This window comes from Centruroides sculpturatus, unplaced genomic scaffold (genome assembly GCF_000671375.1).
Source record: "Centruroides sculpturatus isolate CEXI.00-Female unplaced genomic scaffold, Cexi_2.0 scaffold1241, whole genome shotgun sequence".
In the NCBI taxonomy this organism is placed as follows: Eukaryota; Metazoa; Arthropoda; class Arachnida; order Scorpiones; family Buthidae; genus Centruroides; species Centruroides sculpturatus.
In genome coordinates this window covers 9,299-30,736 of record NW_019385862.1, presented here as the reverse complement: position 1 = coordinate 30,736, position 21,438 = coordinate 9,299, and the positions used below count along the sequence as shown (strand labels likewise).

The window sequence follows — 21,438 nt, the reverse complement described above, 5'->3', positions numbered from 1 at the left end:
AAAGAAGCATTTTTTTTATTGGGTTTTGGTCAGGGCTGTGGAGTCGGAGTTGTCAAAAAATCCGCCGACTCTGACTCCTTTTTACTTACCAACTTGTTATGTATATAAAATGGAAAAGTATTGGAATCGTGTCAAATTTGACCCTCCAAGTTTTTTATTATTTTTTTTTTTTTTGCAAATCTACACCTTTGGAGACCTCCCGAACCTCTCAAAAAAGTCAGTAAAGGGGAAAAATTCGCGCGCATGTGTGTGTTGGCATCTAATTTGTTTAATTTCTTTATTTTCTGTTCTGAGATATTAAACAATATCTCAGAATGGGTAAAGTTTAAGAAATGAAATGTGACAATGTAGTTTGCGTATAAAGGGGCATTAATACTATTAAATTTTGGTTCTTAATTAAAGGTCGATAGGGTGAAGACCTAAAAGTGGTCATGTGTCATATCTCTTAATGAATATTTTACTCGTTATTAGCATTCAAAATTTAAAAAAAATAAAAGTCGTCTTTACCCTCAAAGTAAGCTTTTTAGCCATTTTATAATAGTACAGTAAAACCCATTTAGATGTTCTCACCTAAGATGTTAAAATGTATATGGGGACATGATTTAGTTCAACCACTTTGACTTAAATAACTAACTCCTGTGTTAAACCATTTGACTCCAATTCTGATCACTGTGACCACAGAAATTATTAGGCTTCAAACAGGGTGAATAAAATCATGCCCTCCCACACAGTCTAACATCCACACATATAGAAAAAACCTCAAATCTTTTGCATATCTCGAAATTTCAAGGTGTCCTGAGCCCAAAAATGTAAAAATTTGGGAGGGGTCATTTTTTGAGCGAGCGCTACACTTTCTCTCTGTTATATATAACAGCCAGAAAAGTAAAAATTATCAAATACATATTTATATATTACTTAGAGAAGTCTTTTAGCTTTGGAATAAAAAGTTTCTACACTCTATCTTTATTAGAACTCTATTGAATCTTTTATTCTGAGGTCACGTGATGATATCAGAATTTCCAGGTCTCTTTCAGTAACAAGTCCGCCCCTGGTCGGAGTCAGAGTCGGATGGTAAGGAAAAGTTGGAGTTGGAGTCAGTAGATTTTTATGCTACTCCACAGCCCTGGTTTTGGTTTGTAAATTTTATAATCTCATTAAAAAATTAATATATTGAAAGAGAAAAGAATCTGTTATTTTGGATTTTATGGTATAGGAGTGAGAGGCTGAATAAATATGAAAGTAAAAAGCAGCAAATACTAAAGCAAAAAGTGAAGTTGGTTCTGTTACTGAAAAAAAAAAATCATCATCTTCAATTGATTTATACTATTTTGGCATATCTGAAGTCAATGATTAAGAATTCTAGAATAAATTAACATTGACAACCTGAAACATTATTAAACTTTGAAAATTTATTTACCAGGTATTTCTTATAAATATAGAATAAGAACTTATGGATCAAAATTAGGTGCAAACTATACTTATTTGTAAACCACTCTCATAGGCCAGTTTCCTGTCTTATAAACTAGTTCCATAAAATGGGAAATCAGTTTTATATACAGTATATATTATGGAAAAATATTCTGCTTAAAGTTTATTAATAACAAGCATTACAGCAAAATTATTTTAAAATGTTTTCTGCTACAAGGGAAATTTGAAAATAATAATATTTTAAACATTAGTGCATCAGAGAGTTAAAATTCAGTTAAAATAAGATTATTAAATACTTCATATCTAAAATGTTTTCAAGTACAATTCTGTTTGCATGAAATATGCATTATTAAATTATTCTGCATGATAATTTTGATTTTAATTGAAGTTTATAAATGAAAATAAGTGTGTAAAAAATAGTAATGATAAAACACCTTTACAAATGATTATTCTTTTCAAATTTTCTTTAAAGTATTTATTATTAGTTATGTGGCAGTATTTAGGCATAAATGGAACTTTATCACCTGTTTGGAGCTATACTCCAAATAACCCAATTCTTGAGAGATCAAATCTTATTGTGACAATGTCAGCTAAGCTTTACATCTGCTATGGATCAAAGCCTTGGATGAAAGACTTGAACTTTCTCTTTGAAGTTTATTTCAATTTTCCTTCACAATATTTGTTTTTTTATCAGCCTCATAAGCATATTTAGCCTTGAGGTTTACCACCTATTCTCACTACATTTAAACAATAATTAAATTAACCAAGAAGAGATTTATCCTGATTGCATTAATTGGAAATAACAAGAGTAAGAGATCAAGACAATATTAATGTAGAATGCAACTTGATACAGGTTAACATGATAGAGTTAGAATATTGATCAGAATTAGTTAACTCTGTTCTGTTGAAAGGAAAAAAGTTTATTGGTTTCAAAGGCTTCATTGGGGTTAACTTTTATCATGTAAATGTAGTGTTAGGGATGTGTTTCCAAATGATCTAACTTTTAAGAGATTGAATACTGATGCAACAATAGCAGCTAAGCATCTGTTTAAAAACAATCACTTTTTTATCATCGAATTAATAGATTTTTTTTTTTAATTTTGAAATATTTTTGTAAGAAATGACAAAGATAAAAACAAATAGACAAGAATTATTATTTAAAATATTCAAGACATTTCTTGTAAGAATTTACTGAAATAATGAAAGCTCAAGAGCCAAAAATGTGTTTGATAATAAGTTTGATGATAACCTTAGGAAGCAGTTGATCTCCCTCATAAAATATCCAATTTAAAAAAGTCATTGTGAGTAAAATAGCAACATTTTAAAAATTGTAGAATGATTAAATTTTAAAACATTTTTAGATTATAGTAATTACTTATATTCAGTTTTATCCAATTATCATTTTATAAATAGTAGTATCAGTTTATTGGGCTGCAATTTGAAAAAATTGCAGCCCAATAAATTTTCACTATTGTCTATCTGTTTTTCCTTAATCTCGAGAATGGAGTTAGCTATATGAAATCCATTCGAGACCAGGTATGGAAACCTTAGGGGCAGGAGACCCTGATTAACTATATAAGAACTTCTGATGCAAACCAGAAGTCATGTTATTTCAATTCAAAACTTTCTGAAAGCAGTTAATAGATGACTGGCACAACTACATTGCTAATGGAAAAGTATGATGTACAGTACAAGAGCAAGACACTACAGTACTAATTTGAGATAGAAAGGCATATATTTTAAATTAAATAAGTTAAAAATATGATTAAAAATTGCAGTCTGGCATTATGACGATGTCAGAATAAATATTTGCTCATATTATATTGTATGATTACTGAAGTTATTACTTTCCTGTTTAATAAAAAGAAAAACTTTATTTTGAATAGAAAGAAATCTTAAAAATACAAAAGCTTTTTAATTTTTTAGAAACTGAAATATATTAAAATTGTTTACAGACTTTCTTCTAAGAATAAATTTTTTTGGAAGAAAATAAGTGAAATCTTGTGAAAAGGATTAATTGTGAGATTTTGCTTGTGTTTAGCTTCTAATTACAATTACTTTTTAGTAAATTTCTATCCTGGTTTTTATTGTACATTATATAGAATTTTAACAGCTACATAAATGCCAGCATGACTTTTTTAGAAATTTTAACATCTTTAGACAAGACAGAGCCTAAAAAGAAGGTTGATTCTGTTGTATGATATGAAAAGAAGAAACTTGTAAAATCTCCAAAATTTATATTTGTTTCTTAAATATGAATATTTTTAGTAAATTTATGTTTTAGTTTTTATTGTTAAATGAACAATTATTTATTGTGACATAATCACAAAACTGTGCTGCAATTTTTTATTACAATACTCTCAATTTTAATAGTGGCTTGCCCCTCTTCCTATTAACAATGGCATCATGCCAGTCATCTAACTCCATTCAGGGGAAAATTTTTTAATTGAAATAATGTGACTTCCAGTCCAAGCCAAAAGTTCATATATAATTAATTGGGCCTCCTGCTCCTAAGCTTTCCATATCTGGTCTTGACTTTTATCTATCCAACTCTGTTCTTGAGATTAAGGAATGAGAGACAGATAGATGAACTGACACCTGTGGGAATTTATAGTTTTTTAAAATTGCAGCCCAACAAAAAAATGAATATATGCACAGGGTTATTCAGGAAAAAATCTTATTATTAAAGAATATTATTACATCTTAATAATGCAAGGTACTGTAATTTGGGAGACAACAATTGAAAGAAAATTACTCTAAGTGGTTTTAGTATTACCTTTGTAAAGCTAGCTATGCTATTCACCACTATGGGATGCATATTGTCAAGATGTATGCTATGCAGATTGAGGAGACATTTTGTATTGAGTGCTTTATCTCAACAAACCAAATTAAAACATATGTTTAATCCCTATTGTATTTGATGATTCTTAGGAATGTCCATCAAGGAATTTGTAATTTTAAATTTGAAAAAGTTCAAACATAGAGATGTTTTCTCTTTCAAATGTATTTGTTCTACTGCATTTGATAATTTTCACAGTTGATGATCTTATAAAAGAATGAAAATGTTACTGAATAAAAGTTAATTTGGTTTCCAGAATGAAGCATTTTTTCTCATCTTTTTGATATGGTGCTAAGTTCAATTATTATTTTTGTTGATTTAAAATGCAATTATCTATTATAGATATTCTGCATATCCAAACAAGATGAAGTCCCAATTTGTATAATTGGAGTTTTACTATATAGGTTTCTTGTTTGCTTTTCATATGTTTAGTGAAATAAAATTGCATAATTTTGTTCATTTTGCATTTCAAAGATTTATGTTCATTTACAGTTTTTTTCTTCCATATAGATATGTACAGTATATCCTAAGCCCAAAAAATGGAGGATTTACAATTACACACAGTATTTACATTTACTCTATCTCAGTGGAGTAAATGTAAATATGGAATTTTTTGAACATTTCTTTTTGTTATCTTTACTACAGCCTAGTAAAGATAATTGCAGATATATATAGTATATGTCAGACATGGGCAAATGCGACTCTTGCTGAAAGTGTTAATTTCTGCTTTTTATTATTATTTTTACAATTTTATTTCCACAATTTTGTGAAATTATGTTTATTAAAAAAATTTAATATTTGTTTTATATGATATTTATATTATATAATAAAATCACAGTACAGAATAAAAAAGTACAGAACTGCGGCTCCCATTCATTTTGCAAAACCTACATTTTGGCTCCCACTGAACTCTTGCTTGCCCACCCATGGTACAGTATATGTGATTAGTATTAGTATAATAGAGCCACTAAGAAAGTAATAACTAGCTGTGCTTTCTTAATTTGCAGAAAATTGTAAATAATGGGAAATCAATGTCATTTACAATTACTCTATTCAACCCTAGACTGCTATTCGCAACAGAAAAGTTGGCAGTGCTGGTAAGCATACTGTATTGGGCACAGACAGAAAAATACCAAAAGTACATTGTTGATATATGACAAGTGACATGGTTTTGTTTCTTTGCATTGTATGCCTTTGGAGAAAAATGCCTAGTGCATGATAGCTGACCACCCTGAAAAAATATTTATTTTGCTGCTAGTATAATTCAGTAAATGCAAAATGGGTTACTTAGAAGCAATAGTAATATTTGTTAATGGCTGAGTTGATAAAACATGTTAAACTGCTGCTCTGTGAACCTGAGTTGAAGTCTAGAGTAGTAATCTCTGGAATGATTTCATAAGTGACTTGCTTTGAATATATTGGACCTTTATTACCTTGCTGCCCCCATTATGGGTCTGGTCAAACCCTTGATGGACCTGCAAAAATAATGTTATTAGTGTCCACAGGGTAGGAAGTTAAAAAGTAAATAACAAAAAAAAATCTTGTTTTGTGGATCTTGGGCAGAAACTCTGTTACAAAATGGGACTCTGAAGTATTTAAAGAGAATATATATGAATGATGTATGCTATGCTTTAGATGCTGTTGAATTCATATGATTTGGTCTTTCACATACTAAGACTCATTCTTGTTTCTGTGCATCATAATATCCACATATTATAGCTTAAGAACACTTATTACAGTAAGGCTGCATTCACACTGCCAATAGCAATAACCATGGATCTTAAATAATAATATGATGGCATGTCTTTTGTTATATTTGTTCATTGCCAAGGCATTCACATCGTTCATTAGTTTTCATATTATAATGTGTGCAGTTTACATTAGGCTTAGCATTACTCCATGGATTTCTGAACTTTTAGACTGGCATTGTCTCTGTTTAAAAATGGATATGCAGAGTAAAATGTCAATTCTTCAGTATATCAGGACATGTCATAGAGCCAAGGTGAAACACCTTGGCTCTATTTAACACACAACATTAGCTGTTCATCCATCTTGTTCAAAGAGGATTGTGGGAAATTCATGTTGATTGGCCAATACCATTATAACAACAACAAATGTTGAATCTTGGCTAACTTTTGAACAATGAACAACTAAGATGAAAGTGCTACGGACAAAGACAAATGATAAAAATATTGGTTTTTCTCATTGTTGTTGGCAGTATGAATACAGCCTAAGTGAAATGTATTGTAAAAGGTGTCTTTAAACTCTTAATAAAAATAATAATTTAAATTATATTTTAGTTTACAACTATATTTCTAATAGACAAATTATTAATGCCATTTTAGGCTAAATAAAAATTTATTAAAGTTTATAAAGCCAAACAACTACCAGATTACATCTGGCTACTTTTCCATGATTATATTTAATTAATTACTAAATAATTTGTAACTAGAGAGAATTTAATTAATATGGCACCATCTCTTAAATTTAATAAGAGATGGTGAATAACACCTCCTTCTAGTGACAACTTAGTAATTAATTAAATATAATTGTAGAAAATTAGCCCGAAGTAATCTGGTGGTTTAGCGTTACAAATTTATTGGGTTTCATGATGTATGTATTTATTAAAGCTTTTTGATGTTTTTCAAACGAGAAAAAATTTAGTTTAATTTTCTTCTTATTTAGATTATTTATTTATATAAAAAAATATGAATAATTTCATTTATTTTTTTTTATTACAGATAAAGAATGAGGCCAATAAACAAAAGGAATAAATATAAAAATATTGGCAACAGAAGTATTTTAAATAAACCTAATACAGAAAGAATGAAAGATGCAAGACAAATTTTGAAATTAAAAAGAAGTAAACAACAAATGAAAAATTTTTATTCTATTAATACTAAAACAAATTTTAATAGGAAACAATTCAAACCAATTAATTTTGAAAGAATAGTAGTAAGTTTTAATATATTTTGTGATTATAAAGTTAAAGTTTATTGAAAGTTTAACAAACATAAAGACTTTTTCGTTTTCAAATATGAAATAAAATGTTTTCGTGTCTGATAAATACATTTTTAACAAGTTAATTTTATAAAATTAACTTTTTAAAAATATTTTAATGTCTGAAACATAAATTATTTTTGTTTTTCCTTGCTATTTTTTTTTCAAATCTGTTATGTAATTTATAGTTTTCTAAATTTTTAGCAAAATAATTTTCCTTCAGTTTAAAAGTATAAGAAAAATTGAATGAATTTCCATATTTCTGGTTTTCAAACTGATCTTTAATTATTTACTAATTCATTAATGATTTCTGGAATTTGCATTTACAGATAACACTTTTGCTATTTATTAATGAATTTAATTGACCATGAATATTTAATTTTTATAAAATTATAACAAAGCATTCCAAGTCCACTTCACATTGTAATTAACCTATTCTTAATTGAATGCCAAAAATCGAGAAAGTTTAATTTGTTGTTTGTCATCAGTGGTAGAGGGAATTGTCCTCAGATTCCTCATTTAAAATATAGAAAAATGAGAATTATTCAAAGGAGAAACACAAAGTAGATCCAAAATCATAACAAAGAAATGAGGGGAGTAAGATTTTAAATAACGCATTGCATAATTATGATGATTATGCTCTGCAATATTTTTGATTGTGTTGTCAATTATGCTATTTGCATTCTAAATATCTTTCCTAGAATCTTTCCTTTAAATGTCTTATATTTTTGGAAATGTTTAAATTAATTTAATTTGAACAGAATTGTATTATCTGAATTGAAATAATATTAGCATGTACAATCATTTGGCTATTGAAGAAAAATTAGTTTTGATTTTTACTAATTTTCTTTAATGACCAAATGACTATACATATATTATTGTAATTTAGAAAATAGTAAATTTTTTCAAAATAATTTAATTTTACAAATCATTAAATTGCCAAGAAATGAAGGCATATTTTTTTTTAGTTTTTTTAATTAATGAAATTTGGTGACCAAAATTAAAATAATTCATTAATATTGGGACTATGATATTAGATAGTAATATTATGTATACTAGTAATTTCTCCAATATGATTGATTGATTATATTACATTTAGTAAAATAAAACTAATGAAATAATTTCTAAGTACAATATTTTATTGAAGAAAACTTTAAAATACATCACAAAATGTTTTCAAAAACATTTTTGGCTGATACAGCATTTTTATTGTTATTATTTGCTGTTTTTATTTTTGTGAAAAACATTGTTGGTTGAAATCAATGCAGTTTTAAAGAAATTATCCTGATTAGTTCTGTTAATGGCTTGTCTAAAATTTTTTATAGTTGTTATGTGCAGGCAACTTAACTCTTTAAACACAGGATTTGCCAAAATTACCTTAATTATTCAAGATAAAGTTGTCCAAAGAGAAAATTGTTTGACTGGTTTTGCTATACAAGTTTACTTTGTAGCCTGAGGGGTAAAAACAATTTCATCTCTAGGTATGTAGAAAGAAGAAATTTTCAGAGTGTAACGAGTTAATCAAATGGTGTGACAGAGTAAGGTACCTGTGCATAGTTGCTATTTTTTTTAGTTATTTATTTTTTTAATGAGTTAGCTCACGTTAAAAAAATAGCAACCATGCATGGGTACTCTACTCTGTCTCACTGTTTGATTAACCAACATTACCACTCACAATGCACAGCCACCATGCATGCTAGGACCAGCACTGACTCAGGTGATCAAACACGTGTCCTGATCACATTTAACCCATATATTAAAACAGTGTACACTGAGATCAACAAAAAACAACAAATGTGGATAGCATATAGGAGATGTCTGACGATCTTTGACATCCTCAGAAACGGTAAAGACACTTCGAATCGTAACAGACTTCCTGGTGTTTACTCCATCCTACTTAAGGACAGCAGATGGGACAAGGGCCTTATATATATATATATTGGTTCTACCAAGTGCTCCTTAAATACCAGAATATGAGAGCACCGAGCAGACCTCCAGCATGGCGACGCACCACTGTCCTGGCCACTTATGCATCTGATCCTGACATCGAAGTGGAATTCGACAAAGCCGAAGTCATCATCACTACACTTCACCTGGAACATCTAAAATGGCTAGAAGCCATATCCATTTACAAAAATAGCCACATGACCTCCTGTATCAACCAGAAAGAGGAGCTTAATCTGTCGGTAGCCTGGCAGGCCCTCATATATGACAAACTTTAATTACCACCACCCACACACGAACACGCATGCCCAGTGTAACAGATTTAATCATATGGACATTTGATTTAATTTTTCAAATATTTACATTCTATTTTGAAGCATTTCATCGGATTTTACCTGGGGAAGAACTATTCAAAACTTCAAAAATGTTTGTGATAGACTGTTTTTTTCACAAGGAACACTGGTAACAAGTTCCAGTTATAGTGTTTATCACAAACTACTGAAAGCTTGAGAAGCAAACACTTACAAAGCAGCTGAGCACTACAGAGAAGCCAAATTTAATTAAATTTTCAATAATCTTTATCCTTTCATTTTTTTTTATTGAACAAATGTGGCATGTACTGATTTCAACCTGCTCTCCAATTGGTACTGTAGTTCTATCTGCACAAGAAACTGAAATAATTTTATCCTTTCTTTTTTTGGGGTAGGAGAAATTTACTTATGCACTGATGAATGGTCATACTTGATAATGTCTGAAAGGAAGTAACATTTACATAAATCTGATAATTCTTTCGAAGATATTAGCATGGATTACTTTTTATGAGACTTACTTCTTTATATACTAATCATTTATATCTAATACAATACATGTTGTATTGTACATGGTATTATATGAAAAGTTTACTTGTGAGAAGGAAACTTGGCAATGCCAGTGAGAAGTTTCAATGGTTATTCCTTGAGTCTGTAGTAAATAAATGTTCGTGATTTAAGTGTTTCTCAAAATGTATAACAGGCAGTAACAAGCATAACTGGTTCATTTCATCACCAAGTGTATTATTCACAAGTAAACTTTTGTGTATACTTTTCCTCACAAGTATCCTGGGTGATCAAACAAAAATTTTGTTTATACATACATATATATATATATAACTAGCTAGTATGTATGCCATTTTTATTTTTAATTATGTAAAGAGAAGACAAATCCATCATACTGATATTTGTATATTTGTTTAAAAATATATTACAATAAAACAATAATAATAATAACTTTTTGACTTTGGCAAAAATGTAAAATATACCAATAACAGTGGAAGCTAGGAGTGTACCCACTGAACTTTGCAAAAATGTACAGGATTTAGAACCGGATGAAATTTCAACTGTTGATTTAAAAAAGATGGCACTTTTATATATGGCATACAATAACAGACACTATCTAGGTAGTGCTCTAGGCTGGTGATGGTAAACCTGTGATTCATGGATCACATAGTGACCCGTGTGACGATTTCAAAGTACCAGCATTGAATGTTTAGAAAGTATTAAGATTAAAATTAAACAAGAACCATTACAATCCAGTAACAAAATTTTAATAAAAACATTTAATGATCAATTTTGATCTTGACCAAGGTCTGCTTCAAGTTTTTAAACCAACAAAATTCCAAATTGGAATACGTAGAACAAAAATATTTTTGAAATATTATTTTTTACATTATAAGTTAAATAATAAGTTATGCAACAGCAAGGACAAGACCAAAGAATGTAGAGCCCCAGGAATGAATAAACAGTGTTTCAGTGAGGGATAACAGGTTCCAAAGGGATTTTGGTTTACATTGGTTCCACTAAATACTCAGTTCAATAAAGGGTGCAAGAACATTGGTACGACATTGTAAACAAAAGGCATACCACCTCCCCGTCCACTTATGCCAACAATCCCAATGTGCATGCTGACCTCCAAAATGCCAGGTTAATTAGGCAGTCCTTTGAAACAGATCATATTAGGACCCTAGAAGCCTTAGAAATATACAAGGTCAGCCTGACCAGCAAATGTATTAACTTTAAAGATGGTAATACTGTATCGTATGCATGGCAATACTTTTATGAAAAACCTGCCAATGCTGACATAAATTAATTTTTACTTGCTATTAAGTTATCTCCTAAAATTTTTGTATATGGGTAGCATTATATATTTAAGATTTTATATTTTCCACTGTTTAATTTTTATATACATTATGTTTTGTTCTACACATTCCAATTTGAATTTTGTTGGTTTAAAAACCTGAAGCAGACCTTGGTCAAGGTCAAATACTTTCATTAGATGTTTTTATTAGAATTTTGTTACTGTATTGTAAAGGTTCTTGATTGTTTGTGATTTATTCCAGTAATTCAGTAAGAAGCTAATTTTAATTAGTATTAGGATTTTATAAATTATAAAAAATATTTGATAGATTTCAAAACTTTGCATATGCAGTGTGAAAGTCGGGTTCTAAAGCTGTTGTGAAAAGTCCTAAAGATTACTAATTATAAGCCTCAGGTAGAAAAATCATTATCAAATAATCAACAAATTTCCCATTAAACAAAATATTTGTTTCTGTTAAAATTTATTAAATTAAAGTGATTATAAGTGTTTTTTGTTTTTTTATAATTACTGAAATTAAATATTTCACCTGCTATTTGGAGTTAATAAATTTTGAATTCAGTTTTGTCCCACCTGTAGAAAAAGGTTTGCCATCATTGGCCTATGGCAGGGGCAATGAACCAATGGCACGTGTGCCCAAAGTGACATCTCAAGAGATGTCATCTAGTATATAATCTATATTCTATCTACATATATATATATAAATGGACATGTGTGCCCCTATATTTCACTTTTTAGCCAAAACTACACATCGCACATGAATGGTGTTTGTATGTGGTAGTAGCCCCAAGTCTCCATTTGTGCACTATGGTGGTTGCATCTCAATAGCTATAAGGGTGCGGGAGATATGGGGTTGAAAGTGGTTGACTTCGAAGATGTGTAACAATGGAAGTGTTGAGTAACAAAGGAAGTGTTAATATAAAGCGGCATGCAATATTTACAGGCGGTTTTTGCGGGAAATCGAACATATTTTTAGACTCATGTAAAAATTCTCTAATTAGTCTGGAAACGGGGGACCTAATTCTTGCATTCTGTGAAAACGGGTAAGATTGGCTATAATGTAATTATGTTAATCTTCACTATTGTTACTTTTTGCCCACAAATAAAAACCCAGTGAAGCAGGTCCTTGCAGCTACATTCTAGATTACAGTCTTTTATACAGGTATACCTCGCCTTACATCGGTAATTGGTTCCAGGAGAACGACTTAAGTCAAATTTACTTGTCTCCGAATCTACTTGCCACTAGGCTAAACCATAAATTACCAATTCCCGTTCTGTATTTTATTTATTAATGCATTTTTAATAATATATGGTTAATAAGGATCTATTTTAAGCTTACAAACAAATAAATTTTAGTTTTTAATATACAGTGGTACCTCAGGATACGAAATTAATTCGTTCCGAAACTGAGATCGTATCATGAAAATGTCGTAAGGTGGATCATCTTTTCCCATACGATTACATGTAAAACCAAATAATTCGTTCCAACGCGAAAAACATACTCAAATTAAAGCCAAGTAATACATTTAAAAAAATAACTGTAGTAAGAAAAACAAATGAAAAATGCGAACTAATGTAACGTCGTATGGTGAGTTTTTGTTCGTATCGTGGAGCAAAAATATGTTCGAATTTCATGTCGTATCCTGAAAATTTCGTATGCTGGGGCGTTCGTAACCTGAGGTACCACTGTAGTACAGAAAAAAGTAATTTAAATTTACGAATGCATATACTGTAAATACAGTATATACTTGTAAATGTATATATTATAATATGATTTTACGTGTTTTAAACATTTTTCTACTGATATTACGACTTCAATATTTGTGGCGGACAGATGTAAAGTCGAATAAAATGACATAAATTTGATTTCTATTTTTCCATATACTTTTTTGACAAACGACGTATAATCGGGAACGATGTAACTCGAAATGACGTAAGTCGAGGTATACCTGTATATAAAAAAAACTATATTACATACAAATAAAAACCCAGCGAAGCGGGTCCTGGCAGCTAGTGTATAATATACATCATATAGATTTTTTTCCAAATGCAACTGTGCTGTGATATAGAGATAATATAAAATAATACTATTATATAGTTATTAATTCCTTGCTAGTATTATTGTAAAATAATAATTTATTTATTTATTTTTTAGTCACCAGGAAAACAAGTGCTGATAAAAAAAGGAATGATAACAGTGACTTCTGAACAGAAACCAGTTAGTACTTGTACTAGTACTAGTACTAGTAATAGTGAGGTTTGTATTGGATAATGAATTCTTTGTTTAAATATACTAAAATGTCAAAGTAATTAATTCTTTTTAGTTTTATTATCATATATAATAGTTATTAACTAAAAAATGTTTGTTAGAAAAATGATTATGGAAGTTTTAAAAAATTAGAATGCTCAGAGAGTATTCTACTTTGGAGTAGGATTTAACCCACAGTTTCTGTGAGTTTTACATGTTATCTGAGTTATTCAAGTTAAATATGAGGGCTATTCAAAAATCAACTTCTGATGAGCCATTAGAAAAACTAAGAAAGAAAGAAAACAGTTTTATGTACAAAAGTTATCTACATATCACTGCTAGTACTTAATCACCCTGTAAATTCAGACACTTGTAATAGTGTGAGATTAATTTCTGTATCTCCTCAACAAAGAAAGTTACTGCTTAGAAGCTGAGCCATATTTACACCATACATTATCTGCTCATTCACGTGGAAATGTGATGCTTCCAGCCAATCTTCATCTATGGGAAAAGGTGAAAATTGCTGGGAACAAGGTCTGGATTATATGATAGGTGTGGAAAGCATGTTTCAACAAAATGCTGCAGAAATCTTTTGTGCAGGCAGCTATGTGTGGACATGCATTGTCATGCAGAAACAGCACCCGACATCAACATTCCTCTTTATTTGTTTTGAATGGCTTCATACAGTTTTTTAAAGTTTCACAGAGCTTATGTAGCATTATTGTAGTTTTGGGTTCCACAAACTTCATCACTAGCACTTTTTTCCCGTCCTAAAACACTGTTGTCATTACATTTTCGTGGAGAATGGTTGCTTTGCAGTGAATGTGCCTGCCAACTTAACTGTCACTCATAGATGTGGGTCTGTAAAGTGTATTTACTCTGCAATAGATTTCAGCTGTTCTGTGGCCTTCAGCTAGAAAAAATATGTGACTCCATGGATCTCACAGTTGATGATCAGCACCTGATGAAGGAAAGTATATTCCTAGATACTTAAAATGCGACACAAAACCAATTTCAACATTATTCACAAATATCTTGTCAGATTTAAGTAGACTGCCTCCGTTACAGAAGACCATTCTCTTCGTTTTTTGTAAATTGACTGTAAGTTCATTTCTTTTAGCATAAGTAACTAGCAGGGAAAGTTTTTGTTGCAAGCCCATTTTAGAATCTGCCAGTAAGACTATGTCATCAGCATACATTAAGTGGTGTAAATCAACAGATTCTCCAAGAGCAAATCTTGAAGATTCAGAGGTAAAAAACAACTGCAGCAACGCATTAACAAACAATATAAACAATGGGACTTAAAGGTCTCCCCTGAGGGAGACCACCCCCAGAAATGATACCCTGAGTATTTGCCAGGTTGCCTCTCACACGATACCTTGTACAGTCGACCCCCGTATAAGATCATTGATTATTCCGTTTTATATGAATTCCATGTTGTACAAGTCACTTAAATTTTACAAATACGTGAGCCGTTCACAGCCCGGTACACGTATTTGTAAAATCTAAGTGACTCGTACAACATGGAATTCATATAAAACGGAATAATCAATGATCTTATACGGGGGTCGACTGTATTACAAAATAAATTTTTAACCAGCTTAATAAATGAAGTTGAAACTCCTAGTAAATGTAAATTTTCCTATAAAATGGTTAAATTGATTCTATCGAAAGCCTTTTCCAAATCCACAAATATCAAATAGATTTTATGTCTTTTTCTTGACAGGACATACTGTATTAAACCGTTAAGTATAAAGACATTGTACATAGTACCTCTCCCTCCAACAAAACACCCTGAACTTTGGAAATAACATTGAATTCATTTATCCATTGGATCAGCCGATCTGCCAAAATTCCGGTGAACAATTTCCTAAAGGTATTTAGTAGCACTATATCTCCCTTCTTATAAATCATTTGCAATAACACATTTTTCCAATGATCTGGAAATCTGGATGTCTCCTTGATCTTATTAAAGAAGTTAAGTAGTTCTAAGTGGATTTCTTTGGGCAAATATATGATAAATTCACTTTTTATGCCATCCATGCCAGGGCCAATTTTTTTTTTTTTTGTTTATGAATTGAAGTTTTTAGCTCAGAGTGTGAAATTGGATCATCCAAAATTGGAGAAAAATTATCACAGCCAAAATCAAGAATTGAATTAGACCTTGGATGGCAGAAGTTGTTTTCTAGAAAACATTGCCAATCATGAAGAGGAATTTGATAATCGGGTTTCTTTCACCTGTTAAATCTATTAATATAGCCCAAAACTGTTTAGAAGATTGGGTAGACTGCAACTGTTTGCTGCTAATAGTCCAGTAATTTTTTTTTTTTTTGTCTTGCATAATGGACAGTAAATTGTCCTTAGATGACAATATTTTATTAAATCCTGGTAATTGTGAGACATCCAAAATTTTCTCAGTGCTCTATTCTTTAGTTTCTTCACTAATGTACAATCTCTGTCAAACCAAGCTGAAGACGAGAAATTTATCATACCCAGATATGTTATCATTCTGCACCGCTGCACTGATGATCTAATCAAATCTAAAATCACAGAATATCTATCTTCTATTTCTTCACTTAAAATAGTATTTGCATATTTTGCCAAAACTGTCTCATTGGCAATCTTTATACCAACAAGAACAGTTGATTTAAAAATTATTTTTAAAATTTAAAATATTCTTGTGTATATGTTTTTTTGAATGATCCTAAGAATGTTCCATTTCCGCATTCCATTTGAAAATATTTTAACTTGAAGAAGATCTGTGCAGATTGAAAATATTCATGTTTGCATAAAAATATCCTGGAATTTCTTTTAATGTTTGGATGTGTACTGTTTTTTATGTTAATATATTCCAGGCTTACTGTTTTGGAGATGTTATTATATAATTAAAAATGTTTGTAATGGGACTTAAATTGTATTAATGTAGGCCTGTTCATAATGTAATCCTCATAGTACTCTGCAGTGTGGGTGGAAATAAATCTCGAATAGGTCAGTTTGTAAACCGGTATTATATGTATACAATTTAAATTAATAAATTTTTTAAAACTGTTCTTTAAAATTATTTTAGGTATGTTTTAAATTGTAATTGTTATCAGTTTCTCTGCAAATTTGTTTCTACAACAGATTAGTTTTGAGAAATTTTATTTTGTAATGAAATCTTACACTTTTTATATTATTTTAATTGTAAACATAATATATTTTGATGTAAATAACTATATATTTTTATGTATAGCTGATGAGGATATTGTGTACCAAAACACACACTGGTAATAAAGTTGTATTCTGATGGTAGAAGTGTCATTTTAATGTTACCAGTACAGTGTGATAAGTCTTATCTCTACTATTGTATTTGGGATATTATTTTCTACAATTGATTTAGATATTGATTGGCCTCATTCAAGAACATATATTACCAAAGTTAATTCCACTGCAGGTCAATGTCGATCTTTCTTTCTAGACATTTTTAAAATTAGCTAAGAATTCTAATTTATTAAACTTCTTGCTCTAACTGTAGGTCAAATAATTGTGGGTTAATATTAATTAATTTCTAGTCTATAAATAGTCTGGAAGAAATCTGATGGTTTTTTTGATTACTTAATCTGGTATGCTAAATTAAATAAACTAATTCTTCAAATAGATTATGAAATAAATAAAGTAGATAAATTTTCTTAATTATTATTTATATAGGTAACGAGTGCAGAAAAATTTGTATTCCTCGACAGAAATGGAATTACTGTTATGAAACGTAATTCTATGCCAACATCGAAAGTCTCTTCAGTGAGTCATATATCGCAGGTTAAATATTTGTTATTGTTATATTTTGAAGTTATTTTATATTTTGTTTAATTTATTTTTAAAAATGAAACTTTTTACATAAGGTAAGAAGTTTCACTTTTAAGAATAAGAAATTTCTTTAGATATGTAGTAAGAAATTTGAATTTGAAATCTTAAAAATGTTGCAGATATTTCAGAACTAAAAATTATTAATTTTATGGGAATGAATTAGAATTTTGAAGACAAATAGTAACTTAGTAATTAACAATTCAGAATTTGTTTTTAGTTGGGTTTATATGGGCAGATGAAGTGCATCATTTTAATTGCTAATACTTTTGAAGAATTTTAAGAATTGGCAATGCATTTCATTGAAAAGTCAATTTTTTACAAAATTTTATAAATACGTGTATATAGTCAAGAAATATAGCAACATTTCCTAACTTGAGGTATGCACACCACCTGAGTTATAAGAAGTTCTTCCAGGAACGTGGAAAAAAAATGTAGTTCTAGCTATCAAGCTTAATTAGAAATTTTTTAATTTAAAATAAGTTTATATGTAGGCATTTCAAAATTTTCTAGACTCAAATCTGTAAAAGTTGCTAACTTTAATTTTTTTGCATTTTTTTGCATAGTATTGGGAAGTTGTCGTCAAAGATAACTTCCCAATACTATGTTGTGATCTAATAGGAAGGAACCTCCTAATCCAGAGTCAATATGTTGACAGATTTAGACTTGTTATTGAGATAAACACTGATTACATAAATATAATAAACTTCTGAAGCCTGATGCATTGATACTAAACCAGACGATTGCTGTAATTGATCAAGTTATTATTTTGCTGTTATAAATAATTAGATATTAAGTAATTTGTATTAGAAGTAGATGTTAGGCACCATCTCTTATCTAAATTAAGAAGTACTAGTGAGTACTTCTTAATTTTGCTAATAAATTGTAATTGTAATACTGCAACACTGTTGTGTTAATTATTTTCTATAACAAAGTTGTGAGATCGGTGTCGGTGACACTCCGCCCACTGTTTAAGATTGCTTTAATGTTATATTATAAGAATACTGAAAGACATAAGATCTTTCATCTTATCAGGATTCCTGACACCATTTAAGATAAGATTCGTGTCTTAACTCATGAGCTAGATAATGGATTAATCTTTAACTTGACTCCAAGCGGATGAATCGGGAAGTATTAAGTCCGGAGGGTTGTAATTGTGTTGTTGAGTGGTGGAGAGGTCATGTCGATTTGCTTGATGGAGGCTCAGACAAATTCCTTTTATAAACTAAACTATTTATTTATATATATTTAAGCATAGAAGATATATACACAGTGGATATACATGGCAAATATATATATATTAACAGGGTATACTAAACTAAGATATAACTTGACTATATCGAGGATAACTAGCACTTGGTCGATTGCCTACTGAGAGAGCTTACATAAGAAATATACTACCTGGCATTACCCTTTATCTTCTCTAGGAACCTGGGATTGGGAACCACGGCATGGCTTACTCCGGTTGACCAAAAATGTAGCCTTGAGTGAAAAGGTAGTCCCCTTTTATAGACAATAGGACATCCAATCGGACTTACTCCCGATGCAGTCATATTCTTGGTAAATGGAAATTTAGCAGGAACTAAGCATCTGCTGAATTAGAGGAAGTCTATGCAATATGCTTAAATTGATAAATTTTTATCTTTCTTTCTATTTTACTAAAGGTTCCCAAATATTAATTAAAATATTACTTTAAATTTTTGTTCTAAATATTCATTTCTTTTTAAATTACCATTCCCTAACTCCAGGTTCTCACAAAGTTTTTTTAAAAAAATTTTCATACTGACCACAAGACATTCTACTTTCTCATAGAAAGTATGTTTGATGGGGGAATTTCTCTAGTTAAGAAATAATATAGTAAATTGCATTATTCAATTATAATAATTTATATAAACACTTTTCTTGAATATATAAAAGTGAAACAGTATGTTAGTTTGATATATTTTTCCTTATAATTCTATCTAATTGAAATTCAAAAAATATTAGGGTATCAAGTTATAATTAAAATACTTCTACAGATAGAATGAAATAAAATAATGACTTTATGATACAAAATTTTTTCAAATGTTTTGCTTCTAAGATATTAATTTTAGTTTCTTTAATCCATGTTAACAAATGAGAAAAATATTTTAAAATAATTCTTAAAAATTTAAGTTGTAGTTTTGCTATATTATATTTTAATTTTTTTTTAATAGACAGATAATGATATTTCCTATGCTGATGACGATGATTTAGAAAAAATGACTCTGGATGATTTACCCGAAGCAAACAAATTAAAGACAATCACCTCTAATTTTCAAGATAATTTTAATTCTTTGGTAATTTGCTATAAATTATAATCGATTTTAAGATATTAATACTAAGTTGTTATTTTTAATTGAAGTATTGTGTTTACGCACAAATACACATTCAAACAAAAAACGAACATAGCAAAAATTTTAAATTCTGTAACATTTTATTTCTGAGATAATTAAATTTGCAACCATTTGATATAATGCTGTAATTGATTTATAGAAAATGTAGTGCAATTCATTATTCTCACTTGTTTTTGTTTTCCAAACAAGCAGTAAATAATTATCATTAGTAATTAAAGCTAATTACTTTTCATAATTTGTTTCAACAAATTATGAAAAGTATTATACTGGGTCCAGTGTATGTTGTGCAACACATCCAAAGTGTGCCATTATGGGAAAACTAATCCTTAAATGATTGATTAGTCAGTAGAATAGTGATACAGTATATAGTTAGCATAAATACATGGCTTCACTTCATGAATACAATCGACACTAATTATCATACTGGGAGGAGTGTATTATGGTGGAAGGCAAACTTGAAACATAGGCCCTATACATTCCTACAATTTTCATGCAAAATTTTCTGTACAAAATAAAATCACTTTTATATAATTTTGTTTCAACTTGTAAAATTCTCCAAATATTTTGGAGATGAAACTAGATTTTCTCTGAACAAACTGTATTGGTCTGGTTTGACAATATGAAACCTGCAACTAATACACTGTACTGACGATCTACAGTTGGGCCTATTTTCAGCTTTCTTACCCATTCTCCAGAACTCCAAACAAAGACTGATGCAAGTTTGTGTTTAGTGCAAAACAAAAATGAGTAACAGTAACACTTTCCCAGAACGAATGAATGTGACTGAGTGAAATGCTTCAAAATTTCATACACCTTTAAAAATGGCATAGATTTAGCACACAATTAAGAATTTTTATTTTACAGTTTATTTTTCTTTTCTATTTCCAGTAGTGTAAACATGAAACTGTGTACGGCAGGGTCTTATTGTATAAGTACAATTGTATCTCTGATCATTCAAGGATTAGTTTTTCTATCATAGCACACTTTTTATATGTCACATAACATGCCAGACTCGGTATAAAATCAAAATGAATTAATTAAATTAAAAGTATAAAAATAAAATTAGCATTTTAAAATATAACAAAATATTAAAAAGTCAATTCTTTCCTAATACAGCAATCATGGAGTAATTCACCTGCAACTTCCAGAGTGCTGCAAAATCACTCTGATTCGACAAATGGTTATAATATTTTAGTTACAAATCTTCACAGAGAAGTAAACAAAACGGATATAGTTGTAAGTAATTCTTAAATATTTATTAGTTTGATAATATTTTCAAACTGAACTTTTAATCATTAGGTGAAAGCAGAGTAATGCCAAACATTCTTTTTTTTGGATACTAATAATAGATAACAACATTTCAGTCTTATCTTGTATATCTGTTTTACGATGGCTGTTACTAGTACTTGTGTTGCTGAAGTAATTTAAATTTTGAAGAGGATGTATTAAGAAAAATTACTATGAATTGAATTTCTAATGACAGAGTGTAAAGTACTATATTATTTTTCCACCTTTTCCAACGATTATTGACACAATTGTGTGCCAGAAATAGCCATTACTTAACGAGTACTTTACGCGGATTCGTGTTAATGTGCCAGGCCTGGACTTTAAGCGTGCACCGAATTAAATAATGA

General features: G+C 29.6%; 1 protein-coding gene across 4 annotated transcripts in view; it reads left to right on the top strand.

Annotated features, from left to right (window-relative positions):
* Nucleotides 1-21,438, top strand: part of LOC111642587 — a 25,595-nt gene extending 4,157 nt beyond the window's left edge. Inside the window, exons 2-6 of one of the 4 annotated variants that reach the window (XM_023388946.1) lie at nucleotides 7,009-7,222; nucleotides 13,497-13,598; nucleotides 17,277-17,366; nucleotides 19,625-19,747; nucleotides 20,921-21,431. In XM_023388946.1, the coding sequence (XP_023244714.1) occupies nucleotides 7,016-7,222; nucleotides 13,497-13,598; nucleotides 17,277-17,366; nucleotides 19,625-19,747; nucleotides 20,921-21,055 (657 nt within the window). In that variant the 5' untranslated portion in view covers nucleotides 7,009-7,015 and the 3' untranslated portion in view covers nucleotides 21,056-21,431. Of the gene's footprint in view, nucleotides 1-7,008; nucleotides 7,223-13,496; nucleotides 13,599-17,276; nucleotides 17,385-19,624; nucleotides 19,748-20,920 lie in introns of those variants that run through there. The other 3 variants (XM_023388944.1, XM_023388945.1, XM_023388947.1) reach the window with 3 other exon arrangements.